Genomic DNA, 27,228 nt, shown 5'->3' on the forward strand with positions numbered 1-27,228 from the left:
TGGACAGTCATTAATTAGGTTTACATAATATTATATTGTGTATTTTACATAACACAATCAAAATGTAATAATGTGTAGCAATTTCACTTACCACTGTGAATGTGCTGGTGAAGAAGCAGAATGTGTTGATGACATGCTGCGGAACACCGTTGTCCACCAAACAGCGAATATGCTCACCAAAATACTGCCGAGAGCACACGAGGATGGTGCAAAGCACCAGCATGAGAAAGGTCACCCTATAGTGTAGCTTGAATATCAGATTGTCAACGGAGATCTTTCCAGGCTTCACCTTCACGTGGGTACTGAAGTATGAAAATGTTCCCAACATCTGTTGAATAGAAAAACGTATTAGTTAGCAAATACGTAATAATTAATTGGTCCTGAACACCATGTTGAAGATATGACAGGTGATTAATAGCACGTCGTAAAGAAGCAGACGAAATACGTAGGTTTGGCCCCCAAAAGGGGAGGGGGGCTGACAGAGTATGGCGGGTCGACCAGGTAAGTGAGATGAATACACATCACAAAGTTTATCTGATAAAGATCTAAGTTAAAAAAAATAGCCTGCGCTATTTTACTTCAAGAAACGCGCAATACAAGTGGAAAACGGAAGGAAATAGGAATAAATAAGTGAATCATTCAAAAGGAGGTGAGCAAGAATATGCTTGTAAGTATCAAGTCGTACATATCAAATTAGTATTCTTGTTGAATCTAATAAAATTGAAACATTACTATCTGTAATGGTCCACGAACAACGTATCATTAATCTCAATGCTATACGACCATCTCTTTCTGATACGACAGCTCACGGTGAACTGTGATACGGCGAAATGCAATACGTAGAATTTTCAAATATTACGAATATATCATAGTTAGATTTCCATATATTTTTTTACACTCCGATTGTGAAAAATACGCAATTTTTTAAAAGTATTTTCTAACGAAGTGATACATCACATGCTTCATGAAAAGATGCCAATGGTTTTTCCGACATACCATTCACTCTGCAGGCTATGCGGTCAAAAAACCGTACTGTGCGACGTCAAAAATGGACAGCGACCATAGAATAGATTAAAAAGATAGAAGTGCGAAAGCCAGTCACCGTAGTGCGTAAATCAAGCACTTTGAAAGCAGTTTTGGTTAAGGCTATACTTCAGCTGAGGCATGGTCTAAAAAGATTGTGACTAGGCGATACGCGGATTGTGCAAATGACGCGAGCCGAACGAAATATAATTTGTCATAAAAATTCAACATGCGTCCTTTTAATGTTATGTTTATTATTATATTCGTAATAATAATAGTATATTCAATGACATGTTTTCTTTTTCAAGTACATGCGGAACGTTTTTTAGCCATATTTACACGATTTAAGAATATATTCCTCCGACGCGATCACAAAACAAATTGACGTGCTCACGCCTCGACTGTCAGTCTCCGATTGGCGACGACTGCGAAATTTCGTTCCACATACTGTTGAATATTATTTGCTGTTTCACTTATGTACGCTCTTAATGGCTTAATAAGGAGCAAGCCATTAAATACAACATATACAGAGGCCCCCAGAATGTCCTCACATATTACCAATATTGAATGCGCATTGCGTTTACGTGACAAAATTAATGCATAATAATAATATAGTAATGATGTGGCTGTAAATGTTGAAAATAATATATGTATTCGTGATTAAATTTACCCCATATTTCTCCACACTCAAAAATTGTTACAACCACACCAAGAAGGTAATGTACTTCTCATTATTGCTGTTTTTTCCTTGAAATGACAAAATTTCGTACTTCAATGTGCATTACACTGGTTTCTCATGCCATGGATTCCATGCTTAATCCCCGGTGAAGTCACAATATAATTTTATAATAATAATGTAATACTTATATTTTCAAGCATGGGTGTTTCTGTGATTTTTTTCAACTATTGTAATTGAGTTACGTGGTCCGTTACACTATCGATAATATTATTGTTGACATACGCTTTTCCACGTCCAATCATTTTATAAAATTTCAACGTTATTTAGTTATCATAACCACCCGGTATTTATAGACAATATTTTTATAACACTGTTCTCACTTATTTGATTTTAATAGCTTTGACACCAGCATTTAAAAAATATCAATCACTGTCAATACTTATTGAATCTCTTAATAGGCACTTCACATCTAGGTTATCGATGAAACCAAGACGTAGATAACTCTATCGGTAAAAATGCAAAAGTATGTCGGTGAAACCACACGTGAATTTTAAGAACATTAAATTTCGATTAGGAAATACGAAAATATTCTGTTAAATATATAAAATTTAATTTGCTATCATTCTGAATCCACGATGGCTGATCGGTTTACGCGACAGCTTGTAATGTCGTGGGTGCAAGGTTGGAGTCCTGGGTATGGAAAATACACGTCTTATTATTTTTAAATTTGTCTAAAAAAATCTTTATATACAAACCCTCACTCTGTGGAGGCCCATATTAATAATATTATGATCTTATTAGGATCGGACATGGTAAAAAATATTCGTAACTAATAAAATTTTAACGTTGTCATATTACATTATAATATACATATTTGTCTTGATTTATATATCTATCAATCTGTCTATAACGTATGAGAGAAAACATATTACGTAAATGTGTAGGACAGAGTGACACAAGGAGAAGACGTATAAAAATAGGTAAAGTGAAAGAAAAAAATATTTATTTTTCAAATTCTAACTTTTTTCCAATGACGTTGAAGAATAGGTACCTCCTTCTAAACCCCCTAAATATAATATGAAAGTGGAGCAAAAAATGAAAAGAAAAGGAAAGAAAGAAGGAATATGACAAAAGTTCCTTAGAAGGTAAGTAGTCTTAGTTTGAAAACATCACAAGGGTCTTCATACTTTTCAGAGACTCAGACCTCCACGTACCTAAAACCAATGCACTTTGAGATAAGGTTTCTTGGAAATGATTTAGATAGTAGATTATGTGTAAAAAAAAGATTATGTGTACCTACGTATCATTTTTTTCAAGATTATTGTTGCATTCGTCTTTTTAGTTTAGTTTTGATGATAACATAGGTATAATATATGCATATAACGATTTTGCATAAAATTTGAGACTAAAAAGGAAAGAGGACAGCATTCTAATAGTCTGTCTAAAGGCGGCACTTTCCCTTCGTACCTACGTCGCTGGATAAACAGGTGTCGTCTTATCATTATTTGTGTTATGTATTTGATTTTAAGTCAATAGTAACACGTCAGATTTAGCTAAATATTAATGTAACAAATTAATAATTGGGAAATATTATGATATCACATGACAATAGTAGGTATTTGATAATAGTGCACTGCACTTCGTACTGTATTAAGTTACACACGTTGTTATAGAAAATTATGTCAAAATGAAAATATTTTAGTGCCTCACTTCTTCTTGCCAGAGACTTGAGACCCACACTGGACCGATGAATCAACGATGCCTCATCACGTGTATCATGTTATTTTCTCCGGAAAACTAAAGGACAAGATTGAAAAACAATGTGTAGCTAAAAAATTACTACCTTCTGGTATTGCCTATTAGAAACACGCTGAAGATGTTATTTTGTCAATTTTCCCCTAGAACCATTGATACCTATTGTCACCGACAGGTTTTTCCGCCCCTGTGGGGGGCGCTCCCATAAGGAGTAGTGCCACCCAGCCGCTCGGTCTGACCCTGGTAGTCAATGCGCCACCGATGAAATGATGATGACCCTTGGCAAAGCTGAACAAAATATTTCATATGTAAAGTCCCGCAGTTTGCTCTGACAGGCCCCACGGCTTCTCAGAGTGAACTGTGGATGGTTAAGTCGGTCGCCACTGACCATGTAAATATAGGTAATAGGTAATATAGTTTAAGATTGAATTTTGTTTGTCGAAATATATATTAGGTAAAGGGTAATTAAATTAAATATGATTTGTTGGTAATGTTAATGTATAGTGTAAATTGTAATATAATATTCATATATAATGTAAAGGGTTAAAAGGTAATAAAGGGGGACTTATGGATGGGCGTTGAGGGTATGTAATTAGATAGTTAAGATGTACGTAGTGATAAGGGCATATAGATCGATGTCGCTACGCGACGCACGTACACGGCACAGTAATTGTTAATATATGCTCATAGGCCTGTTGCGAAGGCTCCCTTTTGCACGTATGTGCAATCACAAAGCATAGCAACACCTAGGCAATCATCGATCCGATTATAATCACGATCCCGCGCAATTAATTTACATATCAATTCCGTTCATTAATATTCGCGGTCATTCCGCGCGCGGCGTTTCCGAATCGGTATTCTGGCAGCTTTCCTGCTCTCACATACGACGGCGTCTCTGTCGTATGTGTAGAAACCGATTTCGAGATACGAATTTGCTCGCTTTGCAGTGACAGAGCCCCTCTCGCTCGCGTGTATGACGGCATCACGCTCACGCGCGACGGGAGAATCGGATCAATGATTTTGGTCGATCAAGGAGACCACGTACTGGAATAAAGTGCGGGAAATCTTTGATCGGCTAGGTGACGCAGACTGGCACTCACCGCGAACAGTCATACCTCAAGCTACGACACGAGTAATAATACCGATACAGATTCGATTTTATTAACGCTTTCAAGACATTTCGATTACAATAATTCCGATCCGAATTTCGACACAAAGAAAATTCGATACGAATTCCGCCACCTCCGCCACCTTTCTCGATTGGAATAACTCCGCCACCTTGCTCCGCCACCTTCGCCGATTGATTTCAATACGAAGCTGCCACCTTCGTTGAAATAATTCCGCCACTATCGCCGATCCAGTCCGCCACCTTTGGATGCTGCAGCGCCGTTATCATCGCCCATCTGGAGGACATCTAATGAATTTCTGCCGCCTCTGATTGTCTTTCTTGAGATAATTATCGACGGCCGAGTGAATTGGAACTTCTCTGAAGCCTTCATAGCGGCTAACAGAACAGACACATTCAGATATTGTTACCGATACTGCGTTACAGTTCGACTAAGCGAGCCAAGATGAGCAAGATTCCTTCGCTTACCGGTTTGCTGAATCCGGACTCACATGCGCAGATCGACGATAACATCCAAACCGACCTGACGCAGATCCATGAGCTGAAGAGGAAGCTGAGAGCGGCAGATTTTGCCTACATCTACGGCTTTCTCTGCATCGCTTATGGGATTCCGCCACACGAGACACTGCCAGATCTCCAAAAACAGAGAGACAAGCCTGAGAGCAAAAAGAAAACAAAATCCAACATGCAGAGAGTCCCAGAAGAAATCGATGCCATCAAGCTGGTGACCCCTAATCAAGCCGACACGGAGGAGGACGACGCTGACTACGAGGACCTGGACATCGATGATTCTGACTACTTTGACGACGACTCACAAACCATGGAAGCTGATAAACCCGCTCAGGCCCCCACTTTGGCCACTGCCAAAGCCCAGGCCCCAGGCGGCCCCTCAACATCCACCGCCCAAACCAAGACCAGCCCCGAAATGATGGACACCACTCCAGCGGTGCCACCATCTCCCAGCATAAAATCAGACAAATCAAAAACGTACGCAGCCGCAGCCAAATCAAATGCAGCCTCAGCCATGACCACAATGAGTGATGATGAATTCCTCAAAAAAATAAGAGCCGTTAACGATCGCCTCAACCTCGAAGAAGACGAAGAAATAGAAAGAAAAAAGATCAAAAGAGCAAGCAAACGCCCAGCCACAAAAAGCCCCGATCTCAAAATTGCCAAAAAACCAGCTACACAGACACCGAAAAAGCCAGACATGCCAACCCCCAAAACGACAGTACCAACGAAGGACAAAAAAGCAGACAGACCGCCCAAAACCCCACCGATTATTCTGCATGATAAAAAAGCATTCAGGAATACAATGGCCAAGCTGAAAGACGCTGGTGTCACTATTTCTGACGCGAAAAATATCAAAACAGGAATATTACTCACCCTGCCAGACCCAGACTCTTACAGGCTGGCAGTTCGGATTATGGACACAGACAAGACTGAATACCATTCATATAACCTCCAAGAGGAAAAACCATTAAAGATAGTGATCAGAGGTATCCCTGAAGAGACGACTGCTGAAGAAATTCGCAGTGAACTCATTTCACTGGGATACCCGATCAGGAACGCCTTCAGGATGACCCAAGGGAGCCAGAAGACACAGATCCCGCTGATTCTCCTCGACGTCGAGAAGAGCGGCGAGGCCAAGAATATCTACAAGCTCACCTCCATCTTTGGATTATCCATCCAAGTGGAGCCGCTACGCAGAAGAACGGCGGATGGACAGTGTCATCGCTGCCAGGGCTTTGCCCACTCCGCCTCCTGCTGCCACGCTACTCCGATGTGCGTCCGATGTGCTGGCGAACACCTCACCTCGGATTGCAAGAAGAAGAATACGACCGATCCCGCCAAATGCGCCAACTGTGGTGGCCCTCACCCGGCCAACTACAGAGGTTGCCCAAGGCACCCCAAACACGCCAGATATGCGTTTACAAACGCCGACAAGCAATTTCAACAACAGCCCAGACAACGCGAAGAACCGCAAAACACATTCAAACCAGCTTGGATGAACACAGCCAACAGAACCACGGAGCCAGACCAAATCAATGAAGCGCTGATGGCGCTCAAGAACGCCATCGATATCGCCAACGAACTCATGAAAAGACTAACCAGCAAAAGGACCTAGATCCACACCAAAGTATAGATAGAAACGAACGAGCGCCGACAAGAGTGAAGAAAGAAGAAAAAGAAACACAATTTTAATCCTAACCAACAAGCCAAGATGCAGACAATACAGAAAAACCCGCAAGGGAGGAGACTTCCATCACACGCCATCATACAGATGAAAGGGATATGGGGCTTGCCCCGGTGCCCTACACGCCAAACATACCACAACAACAACAATCGGCTAGGTCATTCGCAGACTGGCACTCACCGCGAACAGTCACTTTAAGCTCCGATACGTTACTACAGTTACTACATACAGTTACTACTGAGATTATATTATATACTCTGATAGTAATAATCAACTCGATAAATAATTCGATACGAATTACGTTACAATAATTCGAACAAATTCGATACGAATTCCGCCACCTATCTTGAACGTCACAACGTCGCCAGCTTGCTCCGCCACCTCCGCCGATTAATTTTAATACGAAGCCGCCACCTTCGTTGAAATAATTCCGCCACCTCCGCCGACCCAGCCCGCCACATTTGGATGCCAACGCCATTACGATCGCCCATCCAGAGGACATTGATGCGAGTTCCGCCACCTTTCTCGAACGCCATAACGCCGCCATCTTGCTCCGCCTCCACTACCGATTTATTTCAATACGAAGCTGTCACCTTCGTTGAAATAATCCCGCCACCTCCGCCACTTTTGGATGCTGCATCGCCGTTATCATCGCCGATCTGGAGGACATCTGGTGAATATCTGCCGCCATTGATGGTCTTTTTCAAGATAATTATCGACGGCCGACCGAACTAGAACTTCTCTGAAGCCTTCATAACGACGAATAGAGCAGACACATTCAGATATTGTTACCGATATTGCGCTGTAGTTCGATAAGCGAGTCAAGATGAGCAAGATCCCCTCGCTTACCGGGTTACTGAACCCGGACTCACATGCGCCGATTGATGACAACTTTAAATCCGACCTGACGCAAATCCATGGGCTGAAGAGGAAGCTGAGAGCGGCAGATTTTGCCTACATCTACGGCTTTCTCTGCATCGCTTATGGGGTCTTGCCTCACGAGTCACTGCCAGATCTCCAAAAACAAAAGGATAAGCCAGAGAAAAAAAAGAAACCAAAATCAAACATGCAGAGAGTCTTGGAGGAAATTGAGGCCATCAAACTAGTTAACTCTGATCACGCCAACACGGAGGACGACGCTGACTATGAGGACCTAGACATAGATGACTCAGACTACTTCAACGATGAATCACAGACCACGGATGCTGACAAACCCGCTCAGGCCCCTGCTGAGGCTACCGCCAAAGCCCCGGCCTCAGGCGGCCCTTCAACATCCGCCGCCAAAACCACGACCAGCTCCGAAAAGATGGACACCACTCCTGCGGTGCCATCAATTCCCAGCACTAGTAAAGACATACCAAAAACATACGCAGCTGCAGCCAAATCAGATGCAGCCGCAGCCAAGACCAAGAGGAGTGAGGACGAAGAATACTATAAAAGACTAAAAGCCGTCAACGATCGCTTCGATCGAGAAGAAGACGAAGAAAAAGAAAGAAGAAAGATCAGGAGAGCTAGCAAACGCCTAGCTACCGAAAGCCCCGATCTCAAAATTGCAAAAAAACCAGCAAAACAGACACCTAAAAATCCAGACATGCCAAGCCTCAAAACGGCAGAACCAACAAACGATAAAAAAACAGACAGATCGAAAAAAACTCCGCCTATCATCCTACACGATAAAAAAGTATTTAGGAATACAATGACCAAGCTGAAAGACGCCGGTGTCACTATTTCTAATGCAAAAAATATCAAGGTAGGAATCCTACTCACCCTGCCAGATTCAGACTCCTACAGGCTAGCAGTACGGATCCTGGACGCAGACAAGACTGAGTACCATTCATATAACCTCCATGAGGAAAAACCGCTAAAAATAGTGATCAGAGGTATCCCTGAAGAGACGACTGCCGAAGAAATTCGCAGTGAACTCATTACACTGGGATACCCGATCAAGAACGCCTTCAGGATGACCCAAGGGAGCCAGAAGAAACAGATCCCGCTGATTCTCCTCGACGTCGAGAAGAGCGGCGACGCCAAGAATATCTTCAAGCTCACCTCCATCTTCGGATTATCCATCCAGGTGGAGCCGCTGCGCAGAAGAACGGCGGATGGACAGTGTCATCGCTGCCAGGGCTTTGCCCACTCCGCCTCCTGCTGCCACGCAACTCCGATGTGCGTCCGATGTGCCGGCGAACACCTCACCTCGGACTGCAAGAAGAAAAATACGACCGATCCCGCCAAATGCGCCAACTGTGGTGGCCCACACCCGGCCAACTACAGAGGATGCCCAAGGCACCCCAAACACGCCAGATATGCGTTTACAAACGCCGACAAGCAATTTCAACAACAGCCCAGACAACGCGAAGAACCGCAAAACACATTCAGACCAGCTTGGATGAATACCACCACCAGAAACTCGGAGCCAGACCAAATCAATGAAGCGCTGATGGCGCTCAAGAATGCCATCGATATCGCCAACGAACTCATGAAAAGACTAACCAGCAAAAGGACCTAGATCCAGACCAAGATAGATAGAAACGAACGAGCGCCGACAAGAGTGAAGAAAGAAGAAAGAAGAAAAAGAAACACTATTTTAATTCAAACCAACAAGCCATGATGCAGACATTACAGAAAAACCCGCAAGGGAGGAGACTTCCATCACACGCCATCATACAGATGAAAGGGATATGGGGCTTGCCCCGGTGCCCTACACGCCAAACATACCACAACAACAACAATCGGCTAGGTATGAGTATGTACTAAGCAATTATTACTGCCTATATGTTTGGTTGACGGAATGACATCCGTCAACTAGTCGTAAGTACGTGCCCGTGGCGACACCGAGCTATATTAGTTGTTAATGTGAGAAAGGTTGCGCGACCAATACGTTTATATATTAGAATCGAGTAACTTCCCCGCGTGATATGGGTTTATATTAAGCTTTTATTTTGTAGTTAAATTACCAATCTACCGAGTTCATATTCTTGGACCAACGTCAAGTAGGTATTCAGGCCGTCGGGGCGCCTCAAAGTTGAGCCCCCCAACGGTAGTTGGCCGAAGGACTGGTATGCGCTGTCGAAGGCCTGGTGCCGCAAATATGCCCAGTTAACCACTGGCATATGACGCCTTATCATCCAGGCTAACTTTGTAGTACTCTTGTTTCTGGGTGAGAGGTACCTTCGCGCCGCTAGGGCCCGTAAGGCCGGCCGCCGCGGGAACGCCCCTCCCTCAGCCATGAGGAGCGCCACCACGCGGGGAGTGTGCTGTATCGATAGGTAATTCAACCACGAATCCGTCGATGCCTCACACGCCTTCGTAGGTGCGTTTTTCGTGGGGCTGGCCCAGAAACACTGCGGTACTGCTTCATCAATTACGCGATCTCAGTACTCCTAGGTACTCGAAGGACGTACGTGACGAGTGAGCGACGCCGCCCGCCGGCGAGCGTCGACTCGCGCCCATAATTTTTCTTAGTCGGCCCTTACGTAGATGTCGCGGGTAATTAGTCATTGTACAATTTCCGCCACTCTCGTAAGGAAACCGTTAATTAATTTTGTCACCCGAAAAACGTTGAGCTAAGGGATGAAATCGGCCAGATTTGCATATAAACCCAATATTTTTAAATTCAATATCAGTCTTCGCTCACATTCACGACCCTGAACCTGCGAAGGTCAGCGGCGGAATTTTGTTCACACTTTTCATATACAAGTCGCCAGGACTTGTGAGGAGGTACTCGCCCAGGTCCCGATACCCACTGGCAGATACCTACCTCCATACCTACTGTCACTTTGACAGATAGTGGTGAAGTGTCAACCAGCGACTTAGTCGTTTTATTCGCGAGTTTTATCGTTCATTACCGGACCCGGTTCCCAACCTTTTGTCGCGGTGCCCCGTGTTCGCGCAATCTCGATTACAGATAAAGATAAATTAATTCTTAAATAATTAAATAATAAATGTGCTAGTTTATATAATTAATATTATATAATAAATAAGACTTTTCTTTTCTTTTAATAATTTTTGTGGTTTCGGACTTATATAATTTGAACTTCGAACCTTTGGTGATCGTGAGACCTAATAAAATTGTTTAATATAGTGTAAAGTTCTTTTACTGGACTAGACATAGTGCCTACCTGTTCTTCCTACAATTTGAATGTACCTCCACTCCAGGCCCGGAGCTAGCCGAGGATTCGGAGGCCTACACTATACTACTAGATGAGGAGTTCCCATACAAGCGTCATTTTAAAAATGTACCACAAAATATCGGATACAAATAATATCGTCTTATAATATTTCCTTGTAGGTATAATGCGTTAAGACCGTTAAGGCCATTGGACCCGTTTTTTCCTGTCTTCTCAGAATCGTGGAAATGGCAAGGACGTTTAACACGAATTGACACATAATAAACACTTTATTTATTTAAAATCTAATAAATAATATTCAAATAACACTTTTTGTGTCATTAAAATTTTCTGATTCGCTTTACTTTTTAAAATAAATGACAAATAGTCGGTCCTGTTTTCGAAATTGGCCAAAACGACTGTCACGCCACAGTGAATTTTTGAACTTAATAATAGTTTTGCAGGTATATATTGTATGAAAGAAATGGGTAAAACAATAAATTTCATTGATTAACTTACGTACTTTTTTTAATTTCAGAAAAATAAAGATTTTAAAGCCATTTTAGTTTGAGTATACATCAGCCAATTTTGAATGATTTTTTCTCACAAAATAATATATACTGCACAATAAAAATATTTTTTTATTATAATATAACATTTCCGTAATACTATAAATAATAATTAACAATGAAAAAATAAATAAAACCCTATAAATTCGGTACAATTAGTGACGCTATATTACCAAAACACGTCGTACGTTTTCATGTATTTATCCTATTTTCAGACAATTTAGATATATAATTATTTTGCAAAATTAACAAAAAGAGACCATTTGATCGATTAATCCATATAGTTTTTCTAATTTCTCATTTCTAACCTTAGTAGGCTTCTAAATTTCAACGGGTGAGGACGTCTTTTTTTTCCAAATTTTTATCCGTCGCGAACAGTATTTTAACTCATAGAAAAATGACCTTTACTCGCATTGCAGTAACAATCAAATTGGCAAGACCACATGACGTAGACCAGGTGTTATAATTTGTGTTGACAAATCAAACATCATAAAATACCAGTGAATGTCAAACTGAGAAAAATGTAGTTATATTATATTATTTATTATCTTGTAATACAAATGGTTGCAGCATGTGAGATATTGTAAGATAATTGAATCTTATAACCACGGTGTCTACAAAGAAGTCCTAAAGGTATTCGTTCGGTGCAACATTTATAAAAAAAAATATTTTGGACTTGAGCAGTTTAGATAAAATATAGGTGGACTTTAATTATTTTGATAAATACCTACTTGGTTGGGCTTTAAACGATTTGAAAAACTTTGCATGTACTTAATACAGTTTTTATGTACCTGGGTCGCCATGTTTTGTTATTTTCAAAGGGACGTATCCAGGAGTATGTTTATTGGCATTATCAATAGAAACAAAATAATATTATTTTTCAAGGTCTATTTATTATCGATCTTAAGTGGTTTATGTCACAAATAGTAAATTTGTAGAAAATTTAAAGTAAAATACGTTTTCGAATGCTGTCATAGTAATGGCCACTGAAACATGTGTCATAATTTTCCTAATCGTCAAAATAATAATAAAATAAGTGTTTTGGGGCAGAAAATCACGTATATGTTTTATGATGTATGTATTTTTCAGATGGTTTGTGGTAAAATCTTTTTTTTTCATACTGCCACAATTCAACTATTCATAATTAATTGTTTGTTAAATTTTTCATTGTGCACTTTGACTTAATAGGTAGGTGTTAAAGTTTTTACCTTACTTTATTGTATTAATTTATTGTTAAGTGAGAATTAGCTGCTTTCGTTGTCAGTGTGTATTTGATGAGTGCGCATAGTGCCTGACGATGTCGAAAGGCGAAACCAGGATCGCATAAAACGACTCAAATGAAATAGTACAAAACTTAAATCCATTAGAATTTAATATATTTAATGCCGAGTTGAATTGAATGGAATCACCTTAGGCATTTATTAGTAATTATTTAACACAAGTAAAAAATATATTGAGGTAAGAACCTAGTTCATTGAATAATAAAAACAATATTACTCTTTACATCACAACTGACAAGATTTATATGAATTGTATATTGCCTGAACTCATTGATCCTAGACTAACACGGTCGATGGATATAAGAAACCCTCAATATCATAATTATATTAGATGCTATCAATAGAAAAGAAAAAAAAAGAAAAAATAATAAAAAATAATAATTTATAATAGTTATTCTAATACATTACATACCGTTAAGCCTGTACACTAATTAAAGAACCAATTATTAATTTTCTATACACACTAATGTTCCGAAATCCTCCGCGGTGACCAAAACGTACTGCCGTCAAATACACGTTATTATAATAATGGTTTCTTAAATCTTGATTGTTGCGTAATAAATTTAAAAAAAATTGTAAAAAGTTGTAAATATTCATTGAATTGCTTTCTTTTATGAGTCATGTTTTTATAATTCAATAAAAACGCAATAATAACAGAAATCTTTTATGCATCTTGTGAATGTTTTAAACTTATAATTTGTAATGTGAGCTCATGAAAAAATGAATAACTTTTGTATTCATACACACCGATATATATAAATAATATACCAATTTGAAACACCTCAGAAACATACATAAGTATTAGATTTTTTTTTGAAAAATATTTGAATTTGAACCCACAATATGATAGGTTCAAGAAAAGGTGTCACTTCACAAATTCAGCATATCAATAATATGAGGTTCTTATTTGGAGGTCTACTATTTTTATTCTTATAATTTATTCTACCTACCACAAAAATGTTTATAAAATTTGTTAGGAAAAAAAATATTATTAATTCAACACTTTTAAAACCTCTGATTTCGTATCTACTCCCAGAGACGCTGTTTGTTTTTTTATGCGCGCTCCGCGTATTGCTATTTTGTTGTGGCTCTTACGTCAAATTTGATTCTTACGAATGAACCCATAGGCCTTAACATGGATTCCCGAATTTCACCCGTATTGCCTTGGCTGTAAAACTAAATTTGCGTTCTTGGAGTAGCAACCCAAAGCTTGCAAGCTACCAAAAATTCATGTCTGAGCGAACAGAGCAAGTCGTCATGCGCTGACTATTAGTTAGAGTAAGATGCAAGCTAGATCGGGCTTACTCATAATTATTGCCAGGTCGTTTTCGAGACAAATATTAAGTGAGCTTATATCAAGTTAAGTCCGCTGATATTAAAACAGTAAGTTTTAACACTGGCCGAGTCGCTGAAAATCGGGCATCATTTTAAGAAGCATATGATTCATCCAGTAGTATATCAATGCCTAGAACCCATTATTCTACTGTACTGAGTACGCTTCAAATGTTTTACAATCAAATTGGGCCCAATCGGTTCTGGGGCTCAATTTTTGAAACAAGCAGTAGGTACATATCATAACATATGATAACTTGCTTGAAAACGCCAAATAGCTTGAAAAGTAAGCATGGTGCTTCGATCGCGTACGAGTTTGCATTATATTTTAGTCTGTGGACTTCTACGACAGCTAAAGTTAACATATCGTAAACAAGAAAATAACCTACAATATGGTAATGCCATTATCATATTTTATTAGTAGCCGTTAAGCCTCAATTACATTGAGCTTCTTTACGAGCTGTTTATTGGCGAATTTAAAAGCGGGCGATTCAGCTACTGCGATTTGATGATTGGACACAAAACATTCCATTCGCTGAGAAGCCACAAGCCAGCGACTATTTTGACGGAACGTAGTTCGTTTTTTTACCGGGAGGTTGGTACTGCGCTCTACTGCGCAGACGCAGTAGGCCCACACGCCGACGTGTAGCGTGTAAAGTTGACCGGCTTTCAACTTTTCTCGGTAGAGTGTTTACAACCTGCTTATTAGCTTATTCGATGATTACACTGGGCGTCTTTACAGGTAGATTGTAAATTCGCCAATAAACAGCTCGTAAAGAAGCTCAATGTAATTGAGGCTTTATAGTAGGGTTATTAAAACTATTACAATACCTACGTAATTTATCTAATGACTGACTAATTAATCGCTTCTTCTGTATTTTTACGTTCAGTTCACTGGGTATAAATAAATCATTTATGTTTTCAAATTTTCTATTTAAAGAGAACAATGACATAATTTTATATATTGACGTGATTCAAAATAATTGTGTGTAATATAATATTGACGATAGCTATCTAGATTGGTATCAATGTACGTATGCGTAGGTACAAGTTTTGTATTACAAACTATTACAACTGGAAAAGGCCAATGCTTGAATTGAAGTCATGTCCGCCGACACGTCATATTGACATCGAAGAAGAAAATAATTTGGATTGATCTAGTGATTCTAGTCGTATAGTTTTGTTTTTATTTATATTTAAATTATTTTTGAACTACAAAAGTTATCAGATTTTCGGATTTAAAGTTAACGTGCTCCATATTCTATTGAAACCATACAATGAAAAGGATGCGATCTGTATGTTGTTTGAAATTTCAATTGCAGTACACACCCAGCCATTGAATTTTACCAGAATAGAAGAAGTGGACACATACAAGCTAATGACAATCTACCTAAGTAGATTAAAATAATATTTTGTTTATGGGTTTGTGTATGACAAGGATTTTTTGTAGTAGGCACAATATCCAGGCATGTCCAACTCCAAATAGGCTGTCATTTACTAGGTATGTATACGTCATTATCTCCCATTCAGTGGTGGGTTTAGGGACGCGGAGGCCCGACGCACAGTGTTTTTGAGGCTCCACACGATTAAAAAAAAACACGATAAGCACCACAAATTACATCCCTTAATCAAAAACAATTATCATTGACGCTGACAGTGATGACTGATGACACATAATAATATTATTGGTTATGTTTGATTTTAGTTGAAAGGATTTTGTTATGCTTTGGGCATTGTCTTATACTCAATTTGTGAGAAATACCTACGCATTATTTGAATATAATTGAGTACCTAATTGTATGACTGGTTTGAACTGCTTCAAGGCCCCCTTTTAAATCTTCTAATGAATCTGATTTACTTTTGGATATTTTTTGGATATTCATCGTCAAACTATTATCCTGCTATGCAAAGAGCCTACTCCGTGACGCTATTTGTCTCACTCCCTCGTGCAACTATTTGTGGATGCGATATGTCGGATTATTTCGTAGATGAGCACTTCTAATTATACGAGGGTGGGTCAATAATTCCTTAGAAAAAAGCATTAAAACAGTTTTTATTTTTGTATTTTTTTTTTATTTCTCAACATAATCTCCTGGGAGCTCAATACACTTGGTTAGACGTTTCTCAATATTTTTTAAACCGTCAGAAAAATAAGTTTTCGGAAGGTCCTCAAAATAAGCATTTGTCCGATCGATGACTTCTTCATTTGAAAAAAAACCTTGTCCACTTAGCCATTTTTTTAAGTTTGGGAAAAGGAAAAAGTCACTGGGGGCTAAATCTGGCGAATACGGTGGGTGGTCGACCAATTCGAACTTCAATTCTTCAATTTTAGCCATTGATCGTAAACATGTGTGAACACGGGCATTGTCCTGATGAAAGAGGATTTTTTTCCTGTTTAAATGAGGCCGTTTTTCTTCAATTTCGTTTTTTAGCTGGTCCAATAAAGATGCATAATAATCTCCTGTTATTGTTTTTCCTTTTTCCAAATAGTCAACGAAAATAATTTCACGTGCATCCCAAAATACAGTAGCCATAACCTTACCAGCGGATTTTACGGTTTTCGCCTTCTTTGGACATGGTTTGTCTTCGCAATCCACTGCTTTGACTGTTCTTTCGTCTCCGGAGTATAGTGGTTATCCATGTTTCATCTACAGTCACAAAGCGACGAAAAAATTCATCCGGATTGCGTTGCATGAGCGACAACAGGGCTTTAGAGGCCACCACCCTATTGCGTTTATTGTCGACTGTGAGCAAACGCGGCACCCATCTTGCAGAAACTTTTTTCATGCCCAATTTGTCATGTAAAATAGAAATGACGCTACCTTTTGAGATCCCTGTAACCTCAATTATCTCACTCAACTTTAATCTTCGGTCACTTAACACCATATCGTGGATTTTATTGATCATTTCTGGTGTAGTCACCTCTACAGGACGTCCTGAGCGTGGTTCATCCTTTGTTGATGTACGACCACGTTTAAATTCATTTAACCAGTTATAAATAGTTGCAAGTGAAGGAGCAGATATGCCGTGAACTAAATCCAACTCATTTTTTATTTCCTTTGCTGTTAACCCTTTTATATTAAAATGTTTAATAACAGCTCTAAACTCAATTTTCTCCATTTTCCATTTTTCCATTTTCCACAAGCAATTTTTTTTTTAAATGTACGAGAAACACACAACAACCCGACCAATCTGATTGAAACTTCGCAGCATACTGAATCGGTAGTGCCGCTGCATGAAAACAAACCGCTTACAGTACTAGTCGCGCCACCTGTCGGCTTTTCTAAGGACTTTTTGACCCACCCTCGTAGTTACAGCCCAGGTCTTCGTGTTATAGTTATATACACAAAGTACGGAATGTCTGGGTATAAGGAATGTACTCGGTCCACGATTGAAACGATGAAAAGTCGAAGGGAGTAGTTGGAGGGGCAAATACGGAAATTAGTGCCACCCGCTAGAATTTGCCCCTCTCACTGCATTAAAAATCAACAATAAATTACTATGGATATTTTTTTCGCATGCGGGATGCATTCCGGGATCAACGCGTTGGACATGCCTGCAGAGTACTATGAATGTACCACCAAAATTGCCATAAACAATAAAAACATGGCGGTATACATTCTACAGTAAAATTAATTTTCGGATGTGACTAGGTATATTGTTAACTCAATATACAACAATGAGTTTCTAACATTAAATATAGATTTATGACAGAGAATAATGCATGTGCATTTTTATCAAAATTCTGGAAATTATGTCAGCCGTGTAAACAATGGAAACAAAACACCTGTAATCTACTTTAAAGTACAATGTAATATAAAATATTATTTTACATGAATAATCGTACGCATGGAGCAGTGGCACCCAATCCTTTTGTGGGTCAAGAGTGTTTTGGCGTAAAAAAAAATCATGGTATCTAGCAGTGGCGCTGAGTTTGTAGATACAGTAGATGCTACACATCCCAGACACAATCGATAATAATATATGACGTACCCTTGTTCCTGTGTGTTTATTGCACAATACTGCGGTAAATTTTACGCTTACTGAGCTATCAAATTAAATGTGGTTTAAATAGTTTACATCTTTAAAATTTTCGCGCTTTCCACGAAACCGTAGTCGCTACTTCCGTTTGAAACAGTTTTAATAAAACATCCCGCAGACAACATTTGCTTGATTATTAACGCAATTGCACGTGTTGTCCATCCGCAGTCAATTTAATAAAACATGGCAATTGTCAGGTATGTTTGTAAATACTTTCCCGGATACAAAATATGTATACATAAAAGGGATAAAAATGCTGCTGCATTTGCAACAACATATCTTTGCAAACAAGGATTTTCCACCGAACTTAAAAACAAAGTTGGTACAGAAATCTGTTAAACCACGAAGACAGTAGGTATGTACCAAATTATTCTGACATCAAATTGACATCAAAGTAGATAATACCTAATGGGATTTATGTAGATTGTAGATATTGATTGTCTACTACCTACATACTATATATTTTTTGGTTAAGCCAGCTTATTTTCATTTGATTATTATGTAGGTATTGTGTTTTATTTTTTTAACTTTATAGGTAGGTATTTCATATTACCACGTTTTTCTTAGCTCGTATTCTTGTTTATCCGGTGGTTGTGTATCCAGTACAAATCTTGCAATCGATTTTTAACTAACTTCCCGACTAGCTAGACTTTTAGAATATATCAGAACACGATGCCAATGCATTCTTTTAATACTTTTAGCCATCTTTAACCAGAATTGAATTCATTTTCATTTAATTCTGTTTTGTATGAAAAGTTATTTCGGAAGAAATCCGTAATCTAATCCACTATTATTGGTTGCTAAGGAGGTGTTCCTAGCAACTAAATTATTAATATATACGTGCGTTACTATGGAAATCAAAATGACATTTCAGTATTCTATATTATTTGTTTGTTGCAAAATAGCAAAAAAATGATTTGTTGACAATTGCCTTATTTGTCCTGAATTATTAATAAGTACATAGAATAATTGTTAAGTTTATATGATTCAACAGAAAATTTAAAAACGTGGTAAGTATATAAAAAGTTCTTTTTATCTTGTAATTATTTCTGAACATACTGAAAGTAATTTTAACTTCCATATACTATGTTATAAGTACCTACTATATGAGTATATTTACAGTATAATATATTATTATTACAATGAATGATTGTTAGTCATTTGCTGAACTCTTTGACTCTTGCCTCGGATATAACCAGTGAACAGAAAAACAAGGAAAGTGGTCTACTTTCTGGCTGTGGCTGTAAGAATTTACAATTCTCGAGTTTGAATATATGGGATAAACTTAAAAGGTGATAAATAATGTACCAGTTAACTCAAAAATAATGGAAACTGAAATACATTACGGGTAAGGCGATAGCAGGTAACCGACTCGAGTAAGGAAGAATCCGCGTTAAACTTACACTCGTGTCAAGAGAATACGTTTTACGTCGAATACTGAAAACTGCTCTCGGTTTGTGCATTCACGCTCATTTAACGTTGGTGTATTACACACACTACTGCACGTGCATAATGCGTGCTTCTTTTTCGTAGGACACTCACACATTCAAAACCCTGCATCAAGATGCAGCGTATTGAATATAGCCTATCGGTATTCTATTTATTATCTGTTCTGTGGAATGTACCTATCGTATCTGTATTATAATAAGATTTAATGGTTATCATGTCAACGAAATGCGCCTTAAATATTGGTAATATTTGAGGAAACTAAGCGGGTTTGTATTATTACCGCCATTAAGTAATAAACCAAAACTGGCCTCAAAGTATTTGTCTTTGGCGGCTGGCTTTCGCGTTTATATCTACTTCATCTGTAATGTGGATATAATACATATTTAATATAATATATTGAATTCATTTCATACTACTCCACTACTATTATTCTAAGACATTTTCATTATTGTCAACAACGAATTATAATAATTATTACACTTTATAATACAATTATCTAATCTCAGTCGTGAATCTAATAAACGGCATAGGTATATAATGATTTATTTTCTCTAGTATCAAATAGAGAACTGTGAATTTATATTATTAGTCAATTAAAGCTTGTACATAACTTTTAATCTGAGACCTTGGAGTGTCTTTCAATACAATTTTCTATCTATCAAAGTTATATTGCAAAGAAAATACATTAGTAACTATCTATTGTCTTTCATACTAAGTTCTACAATAAATGTTATCATTAGGTATCATTATCAGTGTTGCCAACTGTGGTTGACAAAAACATGTCAGACGGGGTATGAAAACAAGCTATTTGGCAGGGAAAAATGCTAGATTTGTGAAAATAAAATTGCAAATAAATTTACTTATTCTACCAAGAATAAAGTCCGAAGATAATTTGGTTTCGAGTATCGAAAAAAGTGTAAAAATCGAAAAATGTCGATATGTGCTGAAACCACACATTTTAACAGAAATATAATATTTCAAAATATACAACAAATACCTATACTCCTATACTGTGTCAACGGCGTTCAAGTTTCGAAGATAAAAGCTTCTTTCGTGTAGGATAGACATAGAGAATTAAAGAACATACCTTTTAGATGAATAATTATTGTTAAATTATTATTTTATATAAGCGGAAATTCGGAGTAATATACAAAAACATTAAATAATGCATGACATTGTTTCATCGTGTTTTATTTCTTACTAAAAATAGGTACCGACCTACCTGCATTAAGTATCACTGATAGTAAGAAATTTGATGCGCATGAAAATAAACTAACTATATCTAGCGTTTTTCAACACATTTAAAGCTGTTGGAGGCATCAAAAAACGACAGTAAAACCGCCACAAGCCAGATGCGTTTTTATCAAGCTTGATGCCGATCAAAAATGCTAGATCTGGCAAGAATAACGCGAAATTGGCAACGCTGATCATTATAACGATCATCATCGTCATCGGGGTCGATCCACTGCTGGACGAAGACCTCCCCATAACTCCTTCCACGGTTCTCGGTCCCTAGTTCTTGCTGACACGTACATCCGCGAACTATATGAGTTCCAACGGTTTTTAGGAGGTGCGTGTGGTCGTTTACCACAGCATTTATCCAGCGGTTGACATTTAGGAACAACGTACCACCCATCGCCTCTATCAATCTTGTCTGGCACCTTATCTATTGGTTTATTTGGTGGTATTTTCGCTTTATACTCAATATGCATCTTTCCAAGATTGCTCGCAGAACCAAACTGGCATGCCGCATGGAGCAAATTTGAGTGCCTCAATAGTATCCATAAAAGTGACCCCCCGTTGTGTATTAAGCATTAAGTGTTCAACCAATGTGTGCCACCAATGCTCACGTATGTATGTGAAGCATTGATCCTTAATGTTGCCATTATATTTTCAATAAAATAAGAAAACACAAGGTTTAAAATTCATATCTCAGCGCAGAGTATAGTAGATATTATTAACATAAAAACATTATGAATATTTTTTGTAAAGGGCTAACAATTAAGTATGGCCCCCTATAGGCACCAGCCAAGACCACCACATCCTGAATATTTGGCGGCCCATTCAATTCAGTGTATTTTTAACACATCGAATTATGGAGTTGTCGAGTATCAAGACACAATAACCAAAAATTAAAATAAAATGTTAATAACCTCGCAGTAAAATAGCGCCGCAGGCGACTTTTTTATTATTAGAACACAAATTTACTATGTGTGTTTATCTCAATCACCATGTGGTCGACCTGCCAGGCCGGGCCCCTCCTGAACCCGAGCCCCTAGGCTAGAGCCCTGTCAGCCCCCCCCCTGGGGCCATGGCACCAGCCGCATATGATCCACCCAAGAAACACAAAAATAACTATCAGTGCGTTACGTTATGGATGTGTTTGAAAAAATGTACGATTTTTGTGTGCGGAGAAAATGATATGGGATAAATATAAACACGACGTGTTAAAGATTAATTATTTTCAATAATTACATCAAAGTTACGTAAACGCAGCGGCGGCGTACACTCAATATTGGTAATACTTGATGACATTCAAGGGCTATTGTATTACTTGACCCTCATTTAAGTCATAAACACAAAAAACTTTGCTTTCATTTTTCTATCGGTTGAGGTTTTGGTTAATTAGACGAAGATGCTAGTATAATCAGCACTAGGATCATTTCGTACAAGTTTCCCGTAAAACCTTTTGACACACCTCCAACATCATGTTACAACAAAATGACAGGAAAGTTGTTCGCATCTTTTATCATAGCGCTTATTGCATCCAAGTGATCCAAGGTCAACAGCTTCTTATCTTTTCAATATCAGAATAAATTAAATATTTCACGGCATTACAAAGTGCAACAAAGCCCGAAAAACAAACCAATAAACAAATCGATGCATTTTGAATACAGCTGGTATTTAGATAAGGTATCTACATATTATTATGCAACTGTTTTATGACGTGCATAGACGTGTTTAACTATCACATATTGTTGTGGTAAAATCTATGTACATAAAAAACACTATAGTAGTCTTTTTAGAAGATTTGACCTCAAACAATGATGTTTTCGGTATTACTACTAAAATACGTCCTCTGTTTAGCATTGATTGAGTTGTTCCGAAACATTTTTTTCATACTTACCTATATATCTGTAGTATTTAAACAATTTATGGTGTGTACAAATTAGTAAATATATAATTTTGCTGGCTGATGTGTGCTCTTTCCATAGGTGAATTCAAACTGTTGAAATGAGAATCAGATAAGTCCCGCCACATTATTAAGGGCGGCGAATGAAGGAACAAATACATACAAACATTACTACTTTTGAGAGCAGTGGCGATTTTCCAATGAAGCAGACGATGCGGTCGCTTCATTAGAAAGTATTAAGATCTTAGTTTATAGAATAATCGAAGCATAAAAAATCATAACTATTGATGTAATACCCATTGCAATAGATATTGTAATGGTGGTTCTTCGCTCAGGTAATGTTTTCACAAGGGACAACTCCACGTCCCTGAAACCACCACTATTTGAGAGTAAGTTTCGTGAAAATGCTTTAATTCTTAGTAGATTGTGTATAGCCGACAATTAATTTTAAAATAGTTACCTAACGAATTTGCACACAGTTTTTGACTAAAAATGAAAGGCTACGGCAATCTAAGTCTGCTTATGCTTACGGACGTCACTGCACTCTAATACCTTACTAAAATATCAACGCACTTCAAACCTATATGAATTTAACTAAAAGCTTGAGATATATATTTTTAATAAACTATTTCTTTTATTCAACGAATAATTCACAAAATTGAGAATGTACCTAACATTCCACATATTGAAAATACATAATTCGAAAACATTTCAAAATCTTATTTGAAAAAAAAACTGACGTGACTCATTGAACCTGTAACCACTGGATTCGCGCCAATGTACTTTTCTAATTAAGCTACGGGCATCGTACTTAATTAGATGAATTTAACTAGTAGTTCTTACATGAAATGTCTATCATATATCTATAAGGCATTTAATTGATATCTTGATTTAAAATACGAAAACATTATTAACGCTATGATACAATGATTTATGGATGAGATGTTTTCAAATTATCTATGTTCTTAAGATATAATATGGTAAATCAATGGATATTGGCAGTTTTAAATGCAGCAAATGAGACGGTGACTTCGTCAGAAAGTACCAATAATAAGCGTACTTTTCATAACCTGACTGTTTAAAATCTTACTAACAAAAGAGGCTCCGAACCTGTCAGTGTCTCAAGGGGACGTTCACTATCAATGAATGAAACACTGAAGCAATGTGGTCAATACTAGGGATTCCAATCCCGGGATCCCGGGCTCCCGAGCTATTTTCGATACCTATGAATCCCGGGATTGATAAACATAATCCCGAAACTTTCGGGTTGATTTTTTTTATCAATATTTATGGAAAATAAAATAAAAACGAAAATATAACGGAAAAAAATACTTTTAATAACAAATAACTACATTAGAAATAAACTGAGTTTGAATGAAGTTTGATTTATACCCATGTGTAAGTTGCTGATTCATTTTATTTTTTCACATAAATTAATAAAATTGAGAAAGATTGGAAAAAACAAAAACTAACAGATTAATTCCACCATGATCTCATACGTTTTACGGCATTTTCATATTTGGCTGACTAATTAGAATTGTGAAGCGGAAAGGCCATAAGTACATTTACTTTACTATTTTAAATCTCGCTAACCCATTCATTAAGTCTTTACTATCAGAAACAGCAATCTCATATTAAATTCAAATTATTATTTATATTACAATATTATTTACTCCATTAAACTTATGTATTTCCAAGATTAAACGTATACAATATTAACAATAAATGTCTTAAATAGTATAAATTATACTAGATTTATTTTTGGCCGATTTTATTAATGTTATTTGTAAATATAAAAATTTTATATTAACAATGGAAAAAAATGCCAATCCCGGGATTGTCAAATTGTAATCCCGAAATCCCGGGATCAGAATTTTGGCTCGGGATTAGATTCCCTAGTCAATACACACATTGTTTTGTAATGTTACAGTGATTATTAATTTTCTTCAATGTCACAGTGTATATTATGTACCTACATAACTGTGAAGAAGATTGTGGATCGGTCTGCCCGTGCAATTGACCGGGCCGTCAATTATTGTCCGGGAACGAATCCAGAGATAGCGACATCTACATCCCCATACATAGATTGTTAAACCAATGATTCGTTAACCGACGATGTTTGATGAAATAAATTAACGTTGATTGGCGGGAATGACTGTATATTCTTCAGTTACAAGTTACAAACATTCTTAGAAATGAATACTTACGTATTATTTTATTCTGTTATATTTATAATCCACCCTGGATTTTTCTGGTTTTGTTTTTTTCGAATTCGAACAAAAACGTACCTATGGCATAAAGCCCAACAACGCGGCGCTCGGTGCGCTCTCTACGAAGTAGGCCCCCTCCCACCCGCGCATTACCCTTCACCTATGTAATAAGGGGCTCAATGAGCACACAATAATTATTATTATCAGCGTCTCTCATAACAAAGCAATAAAAATATTATTAAATTTCTCGGGGCTTGTAATTAATATTCACGATGACATCATTCTACGAGCGAAATATCGGCACGCAATAACTAAACAAAGAGTTCACTGCTATTAAATAATGGCTTCTCGCCCGTCTATCCGCTTCCAGGAGCGTGATTTTGCTTGCCGTGTTCAATGAATGGACTACGTTGTATTTTCGTTAATTCGTATCGCTGAGAAGCCAAAACACGATGAATCATAGGGCAGGCGGGCACAATGCGTCGTCAAATCCAGTGTGCGCTGGCGTATTTGATTACGTTGTATTTTCGATGATTTACGCGCCACTTGTGAAATTTTGCGCGAGAGCCCCACTTGCTACGTTAAATGGGTTTTACGCTTAGACAATATAGTCTATAAGAGCCTATAAGTCATCCAGTACTCACTACCCAGTGACGTTCATAAGAAAAGTGTCGCCTTTAAGCGTACATAAAATGAGTGTTTCACAACCATAGTGAACCAAGTCCATTCTGGTTATTTTTGAGTAGGCTAGGTTCAAACATAATGTTTGAGTATTTGCTATTCTGTAAAGGTATGATTTCCCTTACATAATAACTTAAATGTACTCAAAATAACACTTTAGAATTGTAATCATACCCTTACAGAATTATAAATACTTTAATATTATGTTTGAACCTAGCTTACTCAAAAATAACCCAAATGGACTTGGTTTACTACACTGTGTTGTGAAACACTCATAATGACGCTGCCGTCCATTTTAGTCTTAAAATAATTCTTATATGTTAATTCATTACCTATTATATTTCATCGCATTTATCTGAATCCGATACATAAAAAAATATAACACAATTCTGACATTCACTAACGTTCGTATGTACTTTATTTACTCGTATGGAGACAGGGTGAAGGCTTAAAAAACACAGTTCTAAACACAAAATCGCACTGTCAAGTCAACACGTCCAGAGAGATTATAGAGAAAATAGTCATACAGAGAAGGCGTACGTACAGGGCGCAGCTTTTACCGACATGTTCAGCAATTTGTATTTTACGCATATCGGATTTATGAGGCGTCTAATTACAAAAGCGACAAGTCCACAATTCAATATTTTTCGGGAAACAACGTTTTTATGTTTCAAGCTTCAATTATTTGTTTTAACGTAATATTATTTTTTCCGTTGTATTCTAGGTCGAAATTAGAACCAAATATCAATGTGTTTCAGCCGATAAACTCTTAAATGTAATAAATATAGGCAAAATAAAATTAGACGTAGCGCTACTTGTACCTCACTTTTTAATTTATTCTGCATAAGGCACATATTTTCGTGGCACTGTCATGAGTTTACCAGATGCTACAGCATGGGAGTCGCCCTTTTTAATATTGAACATTCGCTTATTGGTTGACATAAACACGCGCGAAATCAATCATGCTTTAAATAATATGAAACACGGACTTGGCGCTTTTTGTAATAAATCGATACTTAAAATATTTTTTTTCGTACGGTTTTGTCGCGTTTTGGAATTTATAGATCAATACATATTGTATAAAACTATACAAAGAATACGTGCGACGTAAATGTGGACTCCTCATATGCTCAAATATCCGGTTGCCACAACAGATTGCCGGGGAGTATTCACATTACGACAAAACATACCCTCATATTTTACAAAGTAATCATTACGTCAATTATATTTGCCGCCCCCTTAGCAGCGTATGACCTACCTCCCACACGGGTCGTCACTGACAATATCTCAAATATGTTATGTCACAACTGTATATCTTGTATTTAGCCAATAATAATTCATGATTAAGCTTAAACCTTTTATTTCTCCCTGTAACGTGAGAAAATAAACTGCAATAGTAAATTTTATAAAACTAATCGTCAAATAGTATGTCATTATAATAATATTTTGAATTGATCAAATGAAGTTTAGTAAGACTGTAGTGTCTCAAAGTATGTAACTAATTTTGCTCTTGTCACAAATTGACCAAAAACCAAAAATGCCCGTTTATATTTCGTGTGTAAAATATATAAAATAACGGTAAATAAATAAAAATAAAGGCCATTATCATCAGACGCCAGAAACAAACACTAGTTTTAGATATCG

At 37.5% G+C, this 27,228-nt stretch overlaps 2 protein-coding genes across 2 annotated transcripts in view; one reads left to right on the plus strand and one right to left on the minus strand.

Moving 5' to 3' along the window:
* LOC147071829 (uncharacterized) overlaps positions 1–9,289 on the plus strand; it is a 44,221-nt gene extending 34,932 nt beyond the window's left edge. Inside the window, exon 2 of the mRNA XM_085946409.1 lies at positions 6,938–9,289. Coding sequence (XP_085802535.1) covers positions 7,607–9,289 — 1,683 coding nt within the window. The 5' untranslated portion in view covers positions 6,938–7,606. The remainder of the gene's footprint in view (positions 1–6,937) is intronic.
* Positions 1–27,228, minus strand: part of Inx7 (innexin 7) — a 36,987-nt gene that overhangs the window by 8,783 nt on the left and 976 nt on the right. The window contains exon 2 of the mRNA XM_085946713.1: positions 92–328. Coding sequence (XP_085802839.1) covers positions 92–328 — 237 coding nt within the window. The remainder of the gene's footprint in view (positions 1–91; positions 329–27,228) is intronic.

Source organism: Rhyacophila brunnea, unplaced genomic scaffold, assembly GCF_057557595.1.
Source record: "Rhyacophila brunnea isolate RB1 unplaced genomic scaffold, BYU_Rbru_1.0 scaffold_2, whole genome shotgun sequence".
Taxonomy (NCBI): Eukaryota; Metazoa; Arthropoda; class Insecta; order Trichoptera; family Rhyacophilidae; genus Rhyacophila; species Rhyacophila brunnea.